The 22232-nt window shown below is 34.6% G+C and overlaps 1 protein-coding gene across 1 annotated transcript in view; it reads left to right on the forward strand.

The window, feature by feature from the left end:
- LOC121382240 (tyrosine-protein phosphatase non-receptor type 7-like) overlaps window positions 1-15778 on the forward strand; it is a 64312-nt gene extending 48534 nt beyond the window's left edge. The window contains exons 9-15 of the mRNA XM_041511766.1: window positions 1408-1486; window positions 2103-2179; window positions 4737-4874; window positions 5374-5487; window positions 8295-8461; window positions 12490-12603; window positions 13209-15778. Coding sequence (XP_041367700.1) covers window positions 1408-1486; window positions 2103-2179; window positions 4737-4874; window positions 5374-5487; window positions 8295-8461; window positions 12490-12603; window positions 13209-13335 — 816 coding nt within the window. The 3' untranslated portion in view covers window positions 13336-15778. The remainder of the gene's footprint in view (window positions 1-1407; window positions 1487-2102; window positions 2180-4736; window positions 4875-5373; window positions 5488-8294; window positions 8462-12489; window positions 12604-13208) is intronic.
- The last annotated feature ends 6454 nt before the right edge of the window (window positions 15779-22232 follow it).

The raw sequence follows: 22232 nt of genomic DNA on the forward strand, positions 1-22232 counted from the left end.
AGTCAGATTTTTAGAATATTTTCTTTGTTTCTGTTGTGTCACACATCTGTTATAGATATTTTGGGGCTGTATTAAAGGTGCAGTATCATATTCTTAAGTGCCATTTTTTTGCTGTTGTTGTGTTTATTTGTGATAAATAACTAGAAATTAATTGATTCCCTACAATCTTTGCATAATAACTCATGGAATATCGAAATTGTAATATAATATAATATCATGTAAACGGTTATGTTCAGTACAACTAAATTCCTGTCTTATAATGTAGCAAATTTTATAAAATTGACCTATTGACAAATCTGGCAAGTTAACTGCAATAGATAGGTCTGTCTTGAGACGGATGAATTGCACAAAGACAACAAACATGTTGGCAACATCCACCTAGCATAACATTATGGAATGTGCTCCTTAACAACCATCTATCATCCTCTAAAAATTCTTACATTATTTGATTTTAATTTTTTATGAGGTCATTGTTGAAAATACAATGTTTGCATTTCAAAGAAAACTAGTAAACAATTTTGGTGGAAAGCTGTCGTGTAACTTTGAGACCACTTTTAAGGTCTCTTCTTGTGTATGCATTATGCAGGCACAGATGTGTTTGGTAACAGTATGCCCACTGATTATAGGGTAATCTAGAATGTGATTAGATAAAGAAACACCTAGAAGGATCCAGTTTATATTTTAATGATGACTTGACTAGGAAGCTTCTATCGCAACCAGCACAGTCCACACAGACAGTGCAAGAGCAACTCTGTCCAATCAGGGCTAGCTCTGGATCAACAGAAAACTTCGCCAAATTATATATTAAACTTCCAAATTTTATAGATAAACAGTTACATGTATTTTTGTAATTAAATATCAATTAATACTTGAAATTCTTTTGCCAAATTAAAAAAATAATTTGCCAGTTGTTTTCAAAATTCGCAATTGACGAATTTGGCAACTGCCAGAGCTAGCTCTGTCAACAATGTTTTTGAGTGGCTACCAGAATGACTACTCTGCCACCCAGTTAAAAACACTATAATTATGCCCACTCTTACCTACAAAAATGACATACATAAAAAGTAACTCTTAGTGACTGTTCCTCGTTTTTGTGAATTTATCAAGGTACAGCAGTCACAACTTCACTCATATAGTTAAAAACATAAATCAGTTTCTTTCATGCTTGACTTGATCAATTTTCCATAATGATATTTTGTTTTCCCATAATGATAACATTTTCTGTATTTGTATTTGATCAAGAGATAACATTCAGTTTTTAAATGATGTCATCCAGTCAGAATTGAGTATATGGTATAAAAGAACCCAAGTTTATAAAAGTTTATAATGGATGGGTTGAAGAGGTAATACGTCCAGATGATTTGTTACACAGCAGTAACTTGGTTATAATATACTTTCTTTTAACAGGAGATCCCAATGAACCATCCAGAAAAGGTGTCCGTCGCAGGGTCAGGAATGAAAAACAGATACAAGACCATTATTCCAAGTAGGTTAATAGCCATATCATTAACAAAACCTCAATACAAATTAACATTTTGACTACTGTTTTAACTTTGGACAAAAACCACATTGAGTGGGTACAAGTTTATATTTTTACTCACATATATATATTCACTTAAATGTTCAATAAATACATAAAATAAAGTTCATATTTGATTCAGTAAGTATTATTTTTGTGAGTTTTTCTAATTTTTATGATCTTTTAGATTAGTTAATGTTGATTAAAATTAGGCATTTGTGGCCAGCTGTCCAAGATTTATGTTCATTATTCTCAGTAACGGTGGTTTTCTGACCAGAATTTTTATTTTATTTTTTTTAAACAAACTACTATTCATATCCCAATATTTGTTGATTTTCATTGTTGGTAAAATGATCAAATTTATTATCGAATTAACTGTCACAATCAACAATTGATCCCTGATTGATTTTTTATTTCAAGTTAGCGGCCATTTATTTGTACAAATCTCACTTTATTTTTCAGGTTGTCTGTTTTTTATTAAATTGTTAATAAAAAATATTTTTTTTAAAGTTAACAAAATGTTGGTATAAATTATTGCTATTATTGTTGTCATAGTTCAGTAATTATGATGGTTGTGTTTCAGATGAACATTCCCGAGTCATCTTGCCTGATGAAGAAAGTGATCCACTGTCATCATATATTAATGCAAATTATATTCGAGTAAGTAGATCATGTACTTGTTAATAGAGAGTGGGAAAGTGCTCACTTGATGCTTGGTCAATCTAGGATCATAATCAGTAGGCCCATTGCACCATTTCTCATTCAGCCAGTGCACCACAACTGGTATATTAAAGACTGTGGTATGTGCTATCCTGTCTGTGGGGTTTCACATAAAATATCCCTTGCAGCTAATGGAAAAATGTACTGGGTTTCCTCCCTAAGACTATGTCAAAATTACCAAATGTTTGACATCCAGTAGCCGATGATTAATAAATCAATGTGCTCTAGTGGTGTCATTAAACACAACAAACTTTAACTGTCATCCTATATAAATGCAAATTTTTTTCGAGTAAGTAGACCATGCCCATTATAGGTAGTACTAAACCAAATAACTTCTAGCTGGGTCAAAGTTTGAGGCGCACCGAACTTTTGATAGAGAAGTCCTGTGATTGGTTGTAAAAAAAAAAAGTTTCATCTGGGCAAAAAAGGAATGCAATTTTATTTCATCTAGTACCACCGTGTCAAGTAGCCTTGTGCTTGGAACATGTATTGGGGACCTGTTAAAAAAAGTACTCAAATTTGGTGCAGAACTAAGGTAGTCATGACCCTACCCGTTATTTCAGAAATGAGCAGCTTGACCCCCAGTTTTTTCTGATTCACTTTAAGGGTGAGGGGTGGTAGTGTTTATGTCGATTGATACACTGCAGGTAGGAGTTTTATCCACATATGTTACTAATGTCGTCTATGGGATTTTATTTGGTAGTATACACACTATAGACATCCTATATTGGTGCAACTTACAACTGAGTAAGTAAAGTATTTCCATTATTGACAGATGACTGTTAAAGTGATACACTGACATCTTAAATTAATGCAAATACAATAAGTAGAATATGTTCATTATAATCCCCTTTTATGAAAAATGATAAGTATCGGGGCTCACCCTGGATCAAAAATACCTGTAGCCACAATATTAGCCAAATGGAATTTTTATTAGCCATATTGAAAATGCCTTAGCCAAAATTGTTTTACGCAGTACTGTATAGAGTATTTGTATATGAATATGAAAATGCATCTTTTTCAGCTAATTGTGTACAAACTGGAATAAATCTGAATACCACAAAACCGTATTACCTGATCAAAATCAAAGACAGTAATGGGGGTAGGGGCAGTTAATATATTACTTCGATTTTTCAGCAGGGGGGTGGTGGTAATGCATTATCTTCAGTTGGAAGCCAGTACCCCGTACACCCACCCCCACTTCTAAGGCCTATGACATTAAATTAACAGACATACAGAAATATGGGGGTGGGTGGATGTTTATGGAGGGTGTTGTTTTTTCTTTCTTTTTTCCCCAAATAAAAATTTGAGAGCTTTTTTAAAATATAGATCTCATTATTTCTTTAAATAGCAATCTTTTTTGTTAGTTTGAATTGCTTTTTCTTTTTCTTTTTTACTTGTTTTTTTCAAAGTAACCCATCAATTCCCCACCCCTAACAATTTCATAATTTGCACAATGTTGTTGCTGTTGATTTCAGCGTCGTGTTAAATGCTTGTGACTTCTGCTTGTAAAATACCTAGGCTAAGAATGCTGACTTCACAGTATATATATATATATATACTGCATGTTCATTTCCCGCGATCGTGATCTGCATGCGCGCTCTCGACCATGGGTACGAAATTAACAAAGAAATAAACGAAACTGCAGTTAGGTATTCATTGATGCGAACAACTATTGTTTTTCTACAAATTTACGTCAAGATTTACTTCTGTGTAATTGTATTGTTTAATGTCCGCAACAATGTCTCTTGAAACGTGGGTGTTAGCTGACTCTGAAGCGTGACATATATTCGCGCCGAGAGCAGTTCAGCCAACGAACATTCTTCCTAACGTTCGCGAACTATTTGATTGGTGTCCGTCGTGTCCATTTGGTTTAACGTGAAGCACACAAACCAGTCTAGTGAATGATTTGTTTTTGCTCGGTCTGGCTGAACTCGGCCCTTGGGATAGCCTACATGTCTTTCGGCCCAGAACTGGCATGGATATTCAAATTGACACGCATTGTCGGTCTGTTTTTATTACTTTGGTTCAAAGACTTTACAAAGTTAAAATAACAAGTTACAGATCTTCCAGACGTTAATTTCATACATGTTGAATGCATGCCGTTAAAATTAATAACCATGATTATTAAAATAAGCAGACATCATTAGGCCTCCACTGTATTCTGGATGACACCGTTTCTCATTACTGGTCACGAGATCGCTATTACGCTAATTGAATAGTTGGTATTATTATTGGAATATTATTGGTATGTTTGAGGTGTCGGATAGATTATGTAACTGTTTGTTCACATCAGAAAATAGAAAAGGGATTAGCCAAAATTTTAGCCACTTGCAAATTTTATTAGCCATTTTTTGTAAAAATTAGCCAATGGCTAATTTGGCTACCGACAGCGCGAGCCCGAAGTATCAAGTACCGAATGACGTGTTTGATGATTGTACAAGTACAGGATGTCAGTTTCTACTTGGGGCTCTTAAAGTTTGTTTTTGTTTTTCAGGGCTATGAAGGGGAACCGAATGCGTATATTGCCACACAGGGCCCAATGTCACACACTATTGTTGACTTCTGGCGTCTCGTGTGGTACGAAAAGTCACCCATTATTGTGATGATTACCAAATTAAAGGAGAAAAATAAGGTAAATTTCTCTAGAATATATTGCTGATTTTTTTTAGTGACTAAGATGCAGTTGAGATGACGGTATTTTAAAAATATATTTTATATCCATATCATCATGGCGGTAACTGGGACATAACCTGTTCACATAAAACCATCTTCTTGAGATAACAGTTTAGCTCATACACCAATGATACTTTTAACAGAATATTGCTGTTATAAATATGAACAGAAACATTTTCAGATGGTTCGAGATGTATTTTTTTTTTACTATCTTACCCTTGTGCTAATATTAAAATTAACATTATTTTTTTCTTCTTTTAATATAACTTTAAAACAATATGACATCATCTATCGATACTATGACAAAATTAATATATTGATGCATTTTCCAAACATTTGTATCCATAGAAACAGACTGACATCTAATATCTGCTATGTTGTACAGGAGGTGTTGAGCATTCATTGTTTATTGTTTACTTTCATAATAATACTGTACTTCATTATTGTTTTGTTTTTAGCCCAAATGTGAAAACTACCTTCCAGAGCGTTACGGTATATTTGGTGATATTGAAGTGTTTGTTGAAAAAATTATTGAGAAAAATGGATACATTCTACGTCATCTGACACTCCGAGTAAGTAAACTGTGTTAAGAGACCAGCATCTATAAATAAGGTACTATATGATTACTGTCCATATATTATTATTAATATTGTCATTATTTACTTATTCATTTTTAAACTTGATTTTCATGCTCATATACATACCAAAGGGACATACCCTAGTTTTTAAACACAAAGACACATTTTGTTACTATTAAGAGCCGTTTTTGATAACTGAAATCATACTTTACTTAGATTTTATTGTTTAGCTTATCCATTTTCGTACATTGGAAGTGTTTTTGGTCATCATGGTGTTTTTAATATCACAAAATACATTTCTCATATTTTTAAAAACGCACGTGCGTCTGAGAAGTAACAGTTATGGAGTTGAGTTTTAGTCTATTTTACAGGGTATTTTACCATTTCAAAGTCACAGACTCATATTTCACTCGATTGTAACTTTATCCAAATATGTTACAGATTTGTAGATTAACTAAAGGTAGTGTTAATTTTCACGGGTTGAAACTAGGGTCTGTCCCTGTAAAGTTTGAGATGCTGTCATGGCAGACAGTTATCTGGGCTGTTTGTCCAGGGCCCTGTTCCACAAAGTGATCTTAGCACTAAGATCAACTTAAAGGCATTACTACCTTATGCAGGGCTCGAACTTAATGGCGGCAACGACAACAATTGCCGTCGGTGACATATAAACTGTCGTTGGTTGGAGGCGTCACCGATGGCACTTTTGTGCCGCCGGATAAAAATTACTGCCATCGGTAAATCTCCTCACCGACGGCATTATATATAAACGTGTATGGATGTTATCTGACAGTATTTAACACAGGCGTTTGGGTCCTGGTTGGAGTTCATGGGTTTGTACCACTTGATGGAACAAGTCATGCGCGTACCCTGTATTATTGTTGTAGGCCTATAATATACGTTCTCACTGCATTTTGCCTCCTTGATTTCGTGTTATTCAGCCCCTTTTCACGTTTGGCAGCCCCATTTGTTTTTCTGCGCCCTCTTTATTTTTCGGCATCCTGTTATAATTTACAGCACCCAGCTCCGCAATTTCAAAATGCACACTTTGTTTCACACTGAAAAACATCGATCAATCTGCACACTGGACATCAAAGGAAACAAGGTGCATTGTGTACGAAAATGCAACTGACAAGAAACTTCAGTAGCTAACGACAGTGACCGTAACGTAATTTAACACTATTTTTAACAGCGTCTGTTGTGTTCCATACCAGTATCCATTTTTATGTTTGATACATACAATAAAAGTTATATTTTATTTTAGCAATGAAAACATTTTATTCTTATCGTTTCGGCAATCTCCGACTGAAAAGCCACTTATTTGGCACCTAATTTGTTACGTGATCGGAACGGTCATTCTGTCTTTTGTGTCCACTAATTCATGTCTGATATTTTATTCTCAATTGCAGATTTAATTGGTCGTAACTGATGATTTTTACTTATTATCATTTGTTTATTCAGTAATTTTTTTAATTAAACATTAGAAACGTTTATTTTATTATTATTATTATTATTATTATTATTATTTTAATCCTTTTGGGGGGGGAGGTGGGGTATTACTGCTTATAAAAACAACGGAAGTGGTAGTGTTCATTATTAAAATTATTTATCATGGGTGCCAACTAATATATACTCCGCCTTTACAATAACGAATGTCAGACTGACACTGCGTTTTAACTGAACTATGTTTTAACTAATAGAGCATAAAAGATAAGGCAGTTTGTACATCGTACCAACTTTTCAGTACAAGATACTGAGGGGCAAAATAAGGGATAGGTATTTGCAGAAAGTTCACCAACACACAATGATATATGATAACCAAATGTTTCCTCTTTTTTTTCTTTCTTTTTTTGGGGGGGGGGGGGGGGGGGGGGGGGTGTTTTTTTAAATGACAGGGTGGGGTGGGGCGGGGGGGGTGACACGTGTCCACCATCCTTTAATTCTCACCCAGCGAGAACACTGTATACAATTTAATGTCATCCATATAGAACAATTTTCATGTCATATTCACCCAAATCTTGGGCAACTTTGTTTCAAAAACACCAGGTTCCGTTAAAAGTTAGCTTATGCTAGTAGTTCATGATTCCATTTGTAATAAATTCTTGTTTATTGAAGTTTATTGACATACATTTTAGAAATACGACTACATGTACATACAGAAAAATAACCTTTCAGTTTTAAAAAAATGCTGTCGGCATACTCAAAATTGCCGTCGGTGGACCCTTTCACCGACGGCAATTGTTTTTTTAAATGCCGTGGGTGATAAATTCTTAAGTTCGAGCCCTGTTATGCACTTAAGTGCACCACAACTGGACAAATGTTTGTGTTTTCCTGTCTGTGGGAAAGTGCATATAAAAGATCCATTGCTACTAATGTAAAAATATAGTGGGTTTTCTCTGATGACTGTGTCAGAATTAGCAAATGTTTGACATCCAGTAGCTGATGATTAATTAATCAATGTGCTCTAATGGTGTTGTTAAACCAAACAAACTTTTAAAAATAAAATTTAAGGTGATTCAATTCTTTTGAGTCCATGTTCATGTTTCTCTGTTTTATTTAAGTAGAATTTATGTTTATGAATCAGCATTCTAGAAGTAGAATCTGTATAGAAGTTTAATTTCTCTAGAATGTTATGTTGAAAGCTATGGTTAATGTTACTGTGTTTCAGCATTCTAGAATCCACATTGTTTCTTTATTTCTGTTCTATAAAATCCATGCTGATTTCTGTGTTTTACTTCTCTGAAAAACACAGTACTGGGATATTTCTTTTTCAGCATAAAAATATATATGTTTCTATGTTTCAGTGCCATGGTGAATGTCTCGGCATTCTTCACTTCTGGTACACATCATGGCCGGACCACAAACCTCCGGACAATCCTCGAGTTCTGGTAGAACTTATCAAAGAGGTTGATCTGCGCAGATACAAAAATAATGGTGTCACACCAAAGGGTCCAGTCATAGTCCACTGCAGGTTAGTACAGAACTTGCAGAATGGTTCTGTGATGTGACAAAACAGTATTCATTGTAGGCATTCCCACTTTCAAAAGGATCAATTGTATTAAAGTTAAAATTATGTACAGTAATTACAGTAGATGGTTTGATGGGTTCTTATGACATAGTCCTTCATTTATGGCTTTACTGTAGCAATTAACTTAAAGATTTAATGAGAATTAGTCATTGAATAATCCTTATAACATTATTTAATCTAAGAAACAAGCAAGGCTCTTTTCTATACCAAAGAATATTTTCTACATGTTTATATTAAAACATATTACAATTTACATGCATAATGTTATTCAAAGATAAGAAAGATAGAAACTGAAAATAAAAGTAAATACAGTCAAACCCGCTTATTTGCATACCCTCGGTGCTGCTCGATTTTGTGCAATTAACCGGGTTAGTCGATTAACCGATAGAGTACCGACTTTCACTTTGTAACAGCCATCCAACTACAAAGTGGCATGGGAGACAGTCTAGCACAATGCGGTACTTCATACCGGAACTATTATAGTTAACACATGTCACATGCAGTTGGATATATATAAATTTAAAAAAATATATATCTATCAATATATATAATAAGCATGACGTTTTTGTTTTAATCTGCCAGACCAGAAATCATTTTTAAAAAAACCCAAAAAAACAACGCCTGTCACTGGGCGTCGTTTTCTAAAAACAAACTTTGTGTATTAAAAAAAAATACTGACCATCCACTAGTGTAAACAAAGTGTATTAGCCATGTAGTTAATGAGATAAACTTGAAACAACAGAACCATCAAAAAGTTCACGTTTCATCGGTACACGTGTTTACAAAATGACGTCAGTTTCCGGAATTACCGGGCTGTTGATTGACCGAATGCGCCTTACCATAGAATTACGTGAACTTGTATGAATTTGCTGATATGGTGTTCTTTCCATCCCAAAAGATATGGCAAGCTTTGGTATTATTTGTGATCCCCTTTGCTATTGTTAAGCAATTAAAGTTAAGCTCGGCTAGTGAGTCGTTATCAGTTCCAGCAGTCTGCATTGCATGCATGACCGTTCTAACACAATTGACTGACGGTCTTTGTTATGTTTGTTTTGACGACCTCCCCCACCAGTAAATTTGTTTCTGCTACATTTTCCGGGAAGCATGTTTCGCCCCCCATCCACCCCTTTGCTCACCCTAGTAAAATTCCAACCCATCATATTACATATGTACAATTAATACTAAGTACAACAAATAATAAATAAAATCAGTATGGACATTTATTCTGTTAAAAACTTAATACATACACATGTAGCATTTAATTTTAGAAAACAAACATAATCATATAACATTTTATTTACATCAATGTCCGTGTCATTTGAAATGTCAAGGAATCCAGTTAATGAACTCTGTCATTTTTCACTGACGGCGGTTTGCAGCCGATGTTGTTTCACACAAATCTTCTGACTGGTACAACCTGTCAAAGTCCTCACACCCATTCTCTTCTAAAAAGCGCCTCACTCTGCCGAGTATTGTCTTCACCTCACCGTTGGTGACGGGCAGTAGGTAGTCGTGATCGTCGTTGTCGCTGTCATCTGATTCGTTTACCGTTGTTGATGTTGAATCCTGTTGTGTGAACGCTGCACAGATTTATTCGTCAGTCTGTGGTTGATGGCAGTCCAGTGTGTCGTCGTGGGAGATGAATTGTTGAAATGCCTTGTTAGTTAGTCCAGTCGGTGCAGCGAAGTTGGTGTCATCAGAGTTGTCACTTTCTACAGGTTGCTGAACATCTGGCTTGAAAAAGCCACCTTTTCGAAAACAGTTTACAATTGTAGATGACGTGACGTTGTTCCAGGCTTTTCTCAGCATATGGATGGCATCTAACAAAGTTAACTTTTTAGCAATGTCATTCGCGCTCAGTTCGTCATCGGCGTCGATGTCGTCAATTATCTTGTGAACAACCTGACTTCTATAGTGGCCTTTTAGGTTTCTGATGATCCCCTGATCACATGGCTGGATTACAGACGTAGTTCTCGGCGGCAAAAACATCAGCTTTACGTTTCCCAGCTTTTCATTTGGTGGATGGGCAGGACAGTTGTCAACTAGTAACACCACATGTCGTCGCTGAAGGCGCATATCTTTGTTGAAATCCTCCAACCACTTGTTGAAGATAGCCGACGTCATCCAGGCATTCTGGCTATTTTCGTACTTCACTGGAAGACTCTTTTTCCCTCTGAAACACCTCGTCTGTTTGCTCTTTCCAATGACGAGAAGTTTTCGTTTGTCAGTTCCCGACATGTTGCAGGCTATCATTGCTGTCACCCTGTCCATTGCCTTTTTGCTCCCACTCACTGTCTCCGATTTTACAGTTAATGTTCCGTCAGGTAATGCTCGGTAGTACAGTCCAGTTTCGTCAGCGTTGTAGATGTCGTCTGCTTCGTATGTCTTTAGTATATCTGGGAGAACGGTCTGTGTCCACTTGTCTGCTGCTACCAGGTCTGCGTCTTTCTTTTCTCCATGCAGTCGTTTGTAGACGATGTTATGTCTTTCTTTCCATCTACTAAGCCATCCGTTGGTGGGGTTAAAGTCTTCTTTATGGAGATGTTTCGCCAAATCCTTTGCTTTTTCTGCGAGAATGGGACCGGACACAGGGATATCTCTGGACCTGGCACTATCGAACCATTCTGACAAGGCGCCCTCCACATCCTCTGCTTTGCCAGATCGTAGCCGTTTTCGTTCGGGGTTTGTTTTATTACACTCGTATCGTGTGCGAATATCCTCTCGTTTACCAGCAATTCTGCATACCTGTGACTGGGAACAGCCCATTTTTTTGGCTATTTCTGCTTGTGAAATTTTTTGATCTAAAAGTTTAACAGCTTCGTATTTATCAGCAAGTGATAAATCGTTTCTTTTGCGTTTAACAGACATAGCGTACACTGCATCTAATGAATAAGTGAACAACAACCCTTTCTCGGTCACATTTATTAAAAACATCACCGCCTAGGACGATTGATCTGTAATCTTTTAATTACTAACAAGGCTTCTCGACATAACGTAATTGATACAGAACAATGATTGCCCTGAACACGTCAATCGAATAGGACCTCAATAGTTGAGTGCGCATGCGTACAAGCGCACAGGCGGTACTTCTAAAAATAATAGTCGGAGAGTTACATGTTATTGAGATGGCCTCTGATTAACAGCAATATATTGCAAACAAAACATTAGGTGTTAGGTTATTCAACTTAATTATGTCATTCTTAAATCTTGTAGTCGGGTATTGTGATTCACCAGTAGTAACGTGCACACCATCTCATTTGCATGCCACACGTCGACTTTGTAAACACCGATTACAGTCGGCTTACCACACAGTGAGCTCAAACAAAACAGATTTATTTGAGTTGTTTTGCCAAAGTTTGATTGACTTTCTCAGTAATTTGTGACATAAATTCAGCACAATTTTTTTTTTTAAATCGTTATTTTTATGTGCAAATAACCGATATATAGCCTGTAGTCTGTGCAATTAACCGGATGTTTTGTAGTGTTATAAGGGCAAATGGTTCCGTGTTGGGTGAAAATAGTCGATTAACCGAATTATGCTATAAACCGATGTGCAAATAAGTGGAGTTGACTGTATATGTACTTGAATTTGTGGTAGCTACAGAGTAAAAAAACACTTGTTGGGACAATAAATTATTAGACATTTGAGAGCCATTCTGTCCTAGAAATGATTCCAAATAACACTCTAACAATCCTGGTGTTGAAGTAGGTTTCTGTGTGTCTCAGACCAGGCATATTCAGGCCTCTGAAAATAGTGCGAACAATCATGTTTTTCGAGTGTGATTTACATAAGTCTAGTTTTGATAATTGATTTGTTGTTGATATATTAAATTTAGGACATTATTTACAGGGTCGTTTAATGGGTGGTGCAAAATGAAGTGAGTTACCTGAAATATTTTGGCATAACTTGTAAATAGGTTACGCACATTTTCAATTTTCACATTTAAAGTCATGCCTGTTCTTTATTTCAGTGCTGGTATTGGGCGAACAGGCTGCTTCGTCGGGGCCTCCATTGGTGTGAGACAGCTGAGAGAAGAACATTCAGTGGATGTTCTAGGCATTGTGTGTAGCATGAGGTTAGACAGGTAAATGATGGTAATGTTTTGCCTTGTAGGTGTGCTAGGAATAGTGTTTAGAATAAGGTTTTTACAGATAAGTGATATGCTAGGCATTGTATGTAACATACGGTTAGCAAGTAAGTAATGTTCTAGGCATTGTGTTTATCTTGAGGTTAGACAGGTAGGTTGACAAATGATATTTATATCGCTCTCTGTCAATCCTGAAACAAAGTATTGGCTTTTATTATTCATATGGTTCAACATAACCAAGTTAATAATAATCATACAAAGCACACATATAATAAGAAGTGTAATAATGTAATTTTGAGAAGCGACGTCATAACACGACATTGCTTCTCAAGTCCCAACTCAGCTGTGCATTTGAAATATGATGTCATTTCAACGTCTCCTTCTAGTTGTGGCTGAAATATTTTCATTTGGGTCTTGTTATTTATAAAGAAAACAACAATAATAATTATTACACTCACGTGTGTGTTGTACTGATTTTACGAAACTTGCTCATATAATAATCTATATATAAGAATGATTGTATTTACAGTGTCACTTGATCAGTGTTGTTTTAAGTTTTTGTTTAGAAATGGTATGATTAGTGTGCTGTGTTTATATTTCAGGGGTGGTATGATACAGACACATGAACAGTACGAGTTCATTCACCAGATACTGTGCGAGTATGAACGAGAGCTTGAGGAAGTTTACCCCACAGAAAGTCAGCTCGATGATGCATACCTAACAGACTAGGCTCATCGGACGTTCTGACAAAGTGGAGATCTCCAGGAGCTGGACAGGACCTGTGGTGGAACTGATTAAACATCAGAATGGCAAAAGAAGAGTGGAATGGAATATTTACAACATGGCTCGAAATGTAATAGCCTACACCTACTGGTGTGTGGGAACGAGGCAGCTATAATAATGTTAATTTTAAAATATTATTTTTATGGAAGCTGAGCTACAACAGTGTGCAGGTTCTGACTTTGTTGAGCAATTTCCTGAACTTGAGTAGTGGTATTAGCTTAATTGAGTGTTAGGGGAATTTCATTTTTAAAAAAGAGAACTTATTGGACCAAAGACATCACATGTTTCATTGTGTATGTGTTGAACTGTTCTACCGAATGTCACTTAATACGCATTTGAGGTCACACCTGCCTTCTATGGAGACAATCGTTAGCTGGACTTATTTTCACAGTTTGGTGCATTGGGTAGGTAAATTGTATTATGTAATGGTAATTTAATAAAAGAATAAAACGTTCTTGAAATACTTTTCAGAATCGAGAAAAATTAATTTATTGAGAATTGTTTAACCAGCATTTAAGATAATATATTTTGTTTTTATCTAGTACAGAGATATTATTGGATACACTAATGGTAAGAATGCTTAAATACTGGATAAAATAAAAAGAACAGTTGAAATTGTTATGAATTCTCACACAAAATTAAGATATATTCTCTTGAACAATAATGACATTAAAGAAGCTTATACAGCATGCATTTTATTTCACTGAGGTAAAGGTGAAATTGGTGTGTCTGTAATTAATACATGACAAATGACAACTTGCTGAATAAAAGATATGATTGTGCTGGCGAGTTGTGAAGCAAACATTCCTTGTTATAAATTGTGAACATTTTCATCATAGTATCACTTGATCTCAGGATACTAGTGTTAAATAATTGTTTAATTAGCTTAACCTGCCAGTCTTGTCATCTTTTCTAAATATGACTTGATGTGTAGCTTAGTGGGTAAACCATCTGCCTGAGGTACACTAGGTAATACAATCAATTTATCAGTTGACAGAATGCACTTTTTTAAATTCCAGCAGTTCACCACTGTTCGAATGTTGAAGGCTGTTCTTTGTAACCAGTCTGACTCTTGGCAAAATGTATATATTAAAAAACCCTGACAGTTAATCAAAGAGCGTATGGTATGTGGTGACAGCAGGTTTCATCTTGTATACCATGTGTTTTAATGTTTAATGAGAATCTGGAATCATGAAGATTAGGTATCTTTAAAAAAAAATCCAATCTTTGTAGCTTATTGATTGACTTATTGAAATATCACAGACTAGAATACGATCTAACAGTAATTGGGGGGGGGGGGATCATGATAAATTATACTTATATGTGTAATATGATTAATATTAAACATCTATTTAGAGGTATTGTATTATCAGTACACTAAGAGAGAGTAGAAAACATTCTTGTTGAAGACAGTGTATTCTTGGGTGGTAAACTATAATCTTGGCAAGATGATGTGAAATGTATATTTTTTGTATGACACTGTTTTCTACAATACTTGTATGGTCACACATTTTAATTTTAATGTTTACATGTGCAATATGATTATTATCGTTATTTATTATACAATTTTTGTGTAATTTGTTGAGCAAAGCAAAAGTCATTGTAATGTAAGAAATGTAACCATGCAGCAGCAAAATTGTTTACATTATTTTTTAACATTGGTTTTAAACTGAGCAACAGTAAACAATTAGGGATAACTTCTTGCTGCAGTATTATAATCAAGATTTTTGTTTTCAATTGGTAATATTTGCATGTTTGTACTCAAAAAACCAAAATGGACTTAAAACAAAAGGAATGCTAAACTATCTACATTATAACAATGTCATTGAAGTTTTTAAAAAATATATGTATTAAAGAAATCTGTTGGACTGGCTAGTCTAGTCCCAACACATTGAACTGAAATGACATCTTGTGTAAATAATGTATGTGTTTTATTACTTGCTATCTTACTACGTCACAGTTCTTAATCTCTACATGTATATCTTACAATAGTATACTGAATTCAAGTTCATTTCCATGTACTTTTTCAAGATAAATCTAAATCATAATATGTGTTTATATTTTTCTGCCAAAACTGCTAGGTAATTTTTGTGTTGACATTAATATGTAGGATAATATAATAAAAATTATGATCACGTTGGATAATCAATTAGCAGGATAAGTGGTGTGTGCTGTCATAATATCACTGTTAAGTTTAGCTCATGTGCACAGTGTTAAAGATAATTTACTAGCAGTGGAAGTGGTACTTCTGTCATGTACTGTCCTATCACATTAGCTTGATGCGCAGTCGGTATGGGATAGGTGGGCCTATTGTGCTATTTCTCGTTCCAACCAGTGCTCCACAACATGGGTAACAAAGGCTGTGGTATATGCTATCCTGTCTGGGATGGTGCATATAAAAGATCCTTTGCTACTAATGAAAAAATGTAGTGGGTTTCTTTTCTAAGACTATTTGACAAAAAAGCCAAATGTTTAACATCCATTAGCCATGAGTAATAAATCAATGTGCTCTAATGGTGTCATTAATCAAAACAACCTTCAACTTTATATGACAGTGTTGAATTTGGCTTGTGACAGGTTTGTTGTCCCTCCAGGATGGAAATATAATGAATTCAGAGGTTGTGCACACACAGGTTGTGAGCAAATGTGGAAAGATTAAATTTCGGTTTGTGTAAATATGAGGCTGGAAGTTTTCAACATTGACAGGTCTGTTATTGAAGATAAACATTTCCATATTTTTAGTACAAGAATATGACTGAAAGGGATCAGTGAATATAACACATTTTTTGGCTTTAGATCTTTGACCTAAGTTCTAAATTTATTCCAAATTCCACCCACCTCAAACGTAGCCTCTCCTTCCTGTCCCAGACTTGGTCACTGATGATGTCAGAAGGTAAGCCCGAGATGGGCGTGCTTGAAAACATTGGGTTATATGACCACGTTAATACAGTTCCTGATCCTGATTTACTGGATTATATGTTCAACAATAGGGTATTTAATAGATTAATAGATATTGTAGAAACAGTGAAATAACTATTGATGTCATTCAGTCATAATGTCCTATCATTCTATTAAAATGTTTCTTGTAAATAATTTCAGTTTGGTTTGTCGTAAGAAGAAAAGTAAAAGTATTTTAGAAATAACAAAGAAATACAATTTGTGTGTACAATTTACAAATCAGTCGGCTCGGAAATAAATAACTTGTAGTAAAATACATGGTATGAAAAAAAATGAAATGCTATCTCCGTGGGACGGACTATAGTTAATTCTGTTTTACTGTGGTCAGTGATATGGAAAAATAGTTTCATAAGATGTTAATGTAGTTAAGAAATACAGTTAACATTTGAGTCACTTGTGTTTGTTTCAAGTTATATACTGGTAATGCTAATTTTAATAGTGCTCATACTTTTTTTTTTTTTTTTTAAGCTGTATAATGCCATTTTCAATAGTGCTAACCCAATACACTGTAAAATCAGAACATTGATTCCATTGCTAGCACTGTGAAAAGTTCTGTCTTGATGGTGTTTTTAGTAAGTGGACATAACCAGGTTGTCTATAACTAACTGCATATGATGGTCCCCTTGCTACTAAGAAATGATGCCAGTAGTTTCCTTTAGTGGACATAACCAGGTTGTCTAGAGCTAACTGCATATGATGGTCCCCTTGCTACTAAGAAATGATGCCAGTAGTTTCCTTTATGACATAACCAGCCAGTGAGGTTTGCTACTTTAGTGGGACATAACCAGGTTGTCTATAGCTAACTGCATATGATGGTCCCCTTGCTACTAAGAAATGATGCCAGTAGTTTCCTTTAGTGGACATAACCAGGTTTTCTATAGCTAACTGCATATGATGGTCCCCTTGCTACTAAGAAATGATGCCAGTAGTTTCTTTTAGTGGACATAACCAGGTTTTCTATAGCTAACTGCATATGATGGTCCCCTTGCTACTAAGAAATGATGCCAGTAGTTTCCTTTAGTGGACATAACCAGGTTTTCTATAGCTAACTGCATATGATGGTCCCCTTGCTACTAAGAAATGATGCCAGTAGTTTCCTTTAGTGGACATAACCAGGTTGTCTAGAGCTAACTGCATATGATGGTCCCCTTGCTACTAAGAAATGATGCCAGTAGTTTCCTTGCTTTAAACCTGCTTAAACTGTGTGCAGCATATTTTTGTTCTGTCATTATGTCACTTTTAGTAGTACTGTGTATCCTATACATTTCACCAAATAGCTCATTGAACCCGTTTTTGTTGGTGTTAAGATGTACATACATGGGATCAAAATATTGTTTTAATTTCCATGGCAATGATATTAATTTTTGTTGATTTTGGTGTTTGTGCATTACATGATCATGAGTTTTGAATGTATATTATGTTACCATTATCATATATGGTTGTGTTTTACAAACTGTTATCTTTGTTCATGTACATTTTCCCTGGATGGAAAAACATGTTTTACCACAGGTTGGCATTTTCTTTCTTTAGTGGAATACACTTCTCTGCACCATTCTATATTTACCATGCATTAACATCTATTTTCTGCACATACTGTACATAACAGTATAACAAACAAACCAACAGATAGATTCACAATGCCATTAATTTTCCCAGCTAGACATTCCAATACAACTCCTAGGACCACCCTGTATTCTACTGTATTTACCATCTGTGAATCTACATGTTTGTTTAACACGTGTTACATTTCCATTTTGTAGAACCTCCACTGTCTATCACGAAATTTGTCTGCAGTGTAAACATTTATTCTTGTCCATTTACCAAGATGATTAACTATCCTGTCACCTACATACTGTAACTATAACAGGGGTCTAAATAATGCCGCCTCGACAATTGTCAACATCACCACGGGCCAGGATATATGTTTGCCTGTTGCCACAGTCAACCAGCAATTATTTTATGTTCATATTCCACAATAGTTTGTGTTGATCATGTTTGGTCCGACAGGTGATTAGCACTGGGAGAATTTATATCTTATCGGACCAAATATCTGGCAGGAATTTCAGCCAATTTCGACCCCTGTGTAATGTAGTCTAATCAGGTATTCATTTGTCATCTTGTTAATTTGATATTGCTTTTGTAGGGTTAAATATAAAGTAAAAAAAGTTTTAAATTAAAGGTATGTCAGTTGTTGATTATTTGCTTTATTGTGTGTTTTTTTAAACCTGGCTGCATCTATTTTAAGACCTTTCCAGTGTTATGCTCTCTGTCTAAGAAAGTGTAATAAATACATGTTGATTTACCTGTGTATAACGTCCTTTTGAGTGAACAGACATATGTATTGTATCACATTATTCTTGTATCGTGTTGCGTCATTATTGTTGTTATTCTATCAGGTTGTGGAAGTATGTACCTAATGAAATTGTGCACATACACGTACGTGAGATATGTAGTGTATGATAAATTGTGATGTTTAAAGTCTTTAATTTCTTACAGCTCCAGTGCCTTTTATTCTGAACTTATCCATTTTATAAAAAATTTTTTTTAAATCAGTAATAAACGTTTAAAAGTTTACAGAAATGCACAGCTAAAGTATACATTTGTATAAAATTAAAAGTTTCCATAGTCAGGTGCTTTTGGAAATGGTTTTTCTGACATGTTTAAATAAGTTGCTAATTTTACGAATTTTAGCAAGCCTCGTTGATTGATTTTCTTGAGATGACTGTTACAAACAATGTCTGCAAAAGAACAAATACCAGAAATATTTTCTGTTGAAAGATTTATTCTAAAATTCTAAGACTAGTTACTGATATTGTTTTAAGATCACAGATGAGATGGCAACATCCACGACATGAATGCCAAGCAATCGATCAAAAGAATATTATATTGCTTTGTTAAGTACCTGTAGGCCGACAACAACTGCTAAATATAGATGATGGGTTACTACAACATATAGACAACCCATACTAAAATAGATGGGCTTTCTTTTAATTGCACTCTTATTAATTTGACTTTTAAATTTTACTGTTATTTTTTTTTTCTAGAGATTGTAAAAATGGAATAAAGGTAATCTGTGGTCTATTTGACAGTTCATTAGTTTTGAATAATCCGTCTAATTTGAAAGTCCTTTATTAAGAATTTACACAAAATGATACATAGGGGATATAGTTTCCAATTCTTCATAACTAATTAAGGTTTGAGGGACATCATTTATAACAAATATAAATTTGTTTTAAATAAATAAAAACTCCATTAAAAACACAAGATTTCCTAGTCTGGTGAAGGTTCCATTCCTTTTATTAATTATTGAAAATTTTCCCTTTACTTTAAATATGCGTCTGTCTCATGCTCATTCACTAGCCCTGCCAGATACTGGGTGTGGGATGAATGTGCCTGAACCTTTATTGGATATAGGCATGTTAGTTAAATGAGTTTAAACAAACAGTCTGTTGATGTGAAAACAGATTTGCTCATGTTTCTGGTGCATCAAAGGAAGCAATACATAACTATTGTGCTTTTTGTTGTTTATAACTGGTGAAAATTGGCTCGAATATCTAGAAAATGTGTGGAAGATATGATCAGATTCAACTTAGGTGTTCTATCAAGGTATGAAAACAATGATTACCAGATACAGCTATGTAGAGTTTCTCACTTACGTTTTTGTTACAATATTCTACATGTATTCGTGTTCTGTTGTGTTCTTGTTGAATATTCTATGTAGTATTTTTAGTCATTAACAAATATGTGTAATATTTTCAGTCACATTAGGCTATTGAGTTTCCAAGACCAACTTGTAATACTTGCTTGGACTTACAATCTTTTTAGCCGTATTCTTTTTTCCATCCCTTTTTAAATGGTAATTTTTTTTTTTTAATGTTAAATGAGTGATATAATTAATACAAGTGTCAGTGTCCTCTCTCGTCCAGTATTATGTCAATTAATCACAGTGGAACCGCTGATCTAGAGATGAAACAGCTGTCGGTTGTTCCAGAATTTTGGATTTTAAAACTGTTTCTGTCCTTGTTTGATCGCAATAACATTAACAATCGTACTTTTCAAAGTTTTCGGGATTTCTTGTCCATTGTCGTTTTCATCCTTGTAGATCCAAGATATCAGTGTATATTTTAAAACGTCATTTAACTTAGAACAGTCGCAGATGATATAAGCATAAAGTTCTACAGAATTCCTGGCATCATTAACGTCACATGCATTTATTTCACCTCAAATATTTCTCACTAATACATATAGATACACAATCTGTCTGACTGTAGTAACACACACACACACTATCTGTTTGATTTTAGTAAGACACACAGTTAGTCTTGTTGACACTGTAGTAATACACAACGAAACTGACAAATTATCCAGCTAGTTGGGTCTTTTTAATGTTACGTACATTGTATCACCTCTATTTATAAAGTTACTAGTGGCTCATTCACTTGTGGTTATCTTTATCTGATATTTCATGGCCTCTGACAATATTTATTGAGCTGAGGTGTCATTTTGCTTTCCTTTCCTTCCTTTACCACTGTTACTTTCATTTCAAAATCATATTGGTGTTTGTGTAGACTTGAAATTACACAGTTCAGGCTTTTTGTTAAATTCAGAAAAGTGAAGAATTGCTCTGAATTGCTAAAAAAATTTTAGATTAGAAATAGATTTTATAACAACAACATTCTCTCCCCTAAAAAAAACCCAAAACAAAATACACTTGCCTGCGTAATCTGTATCATGCATTATCAACTACTTTTCAATGTGGATAAACATTTATAAATCCATTTTTCTTTTGATCTACTAGTAATTTTGAAAAAAGAAGAAAAGAAAGAAACAGCCTGTTTGCATAATTTTCAGACTTGATAGTATGTTTCTAATGGAGTGCATAATTAATTTAAACATTGATTTTCCAAGCAAAATGGTCATCATCCATTGGAGGACCTACAATGTAGGTTGTTCTTTGATATGAAGGAAATAGGTGTTTGCTTTTGTTTTAACGTACTTAACATGTTGTTCCTAAATAATTATTGTTTTGGGTTTTTCACAATTGGTGCAAGTAGGTTTTGGATTTGTGCATTTCTGTTGTTAAATTGTGTTGTGAAATCAAAACTTTTAAGTGAAACAAATGGTGCTTTATGTTATTTAACTTGTGTCTTCAAGTGGTGTATGTCCAAGCAAAAACAGTTACCTTCCTCAGTTTTACTTCATAATCATGTCAGGTGATTGTTTTTTTAATACTGTAATACAAAACATTTAAATTGCCAAATGTTAAATTGTATTTTTCAATTGCTGTGGTAGATTTTCTTATCAATTTTAGTGGATTTTTTTTCTTTTTTCAAACACTTACATTTCTAAATGTCTCACATTATCCTTTTCAGCATTAATTTTAATTTTATCTTTGCTTTTTTGTTATATTTCCATATTCAAGTCTTTCTGTAAATACTGGGAACTGTACATGAGACAGTTTGTTAAACTTTCAATGAAAGCAGCATTATTTACCAGGGATGAAAACAACATCTCCAACTTTAAATCTTACATATTCCCTGGTATCAATATTTTCGTTACATTTGTGACACATTACGCATCTTGTTTATAAGCAGCAGCACCAAATACTGCACCACTGCAACCTTTGACCAAGAACAGAACGCCGTTGCATGGTTACAAAATGGCTCACAGATAACGGAGTGGGAACTCTTGATGGACAAGTACACCATTTTGTAACCAAGAAATTACCATTGTTCTGCAGTTGCCCAGTTTTCGTCTTGGTAACATGTTGGAGTGGTGCATTCACTGGTACTATTGCCTTTGGACATGTATTGATGACCAGAATTTGAATTGTGCATGTGCATTTCATTAAGATGCTCTAGCATTTTTCTGGCCTTGCTGACTGT

Source organism: Gigantopelta aegis, chromosome 9 (assembly GCF_016097555.1).
Source record: "Gigantopelta aegis isolate Gae_Host chromosome 9, Gae_host_genome, whole genome shotgun sequence".
Taxonomy (NCBI): Eukaryota; Metazoa; Mollusca; class Gastropoda; order Neomphalida; family Peltospiridae; genus Gigantopelta; species Gigantopelta aegis.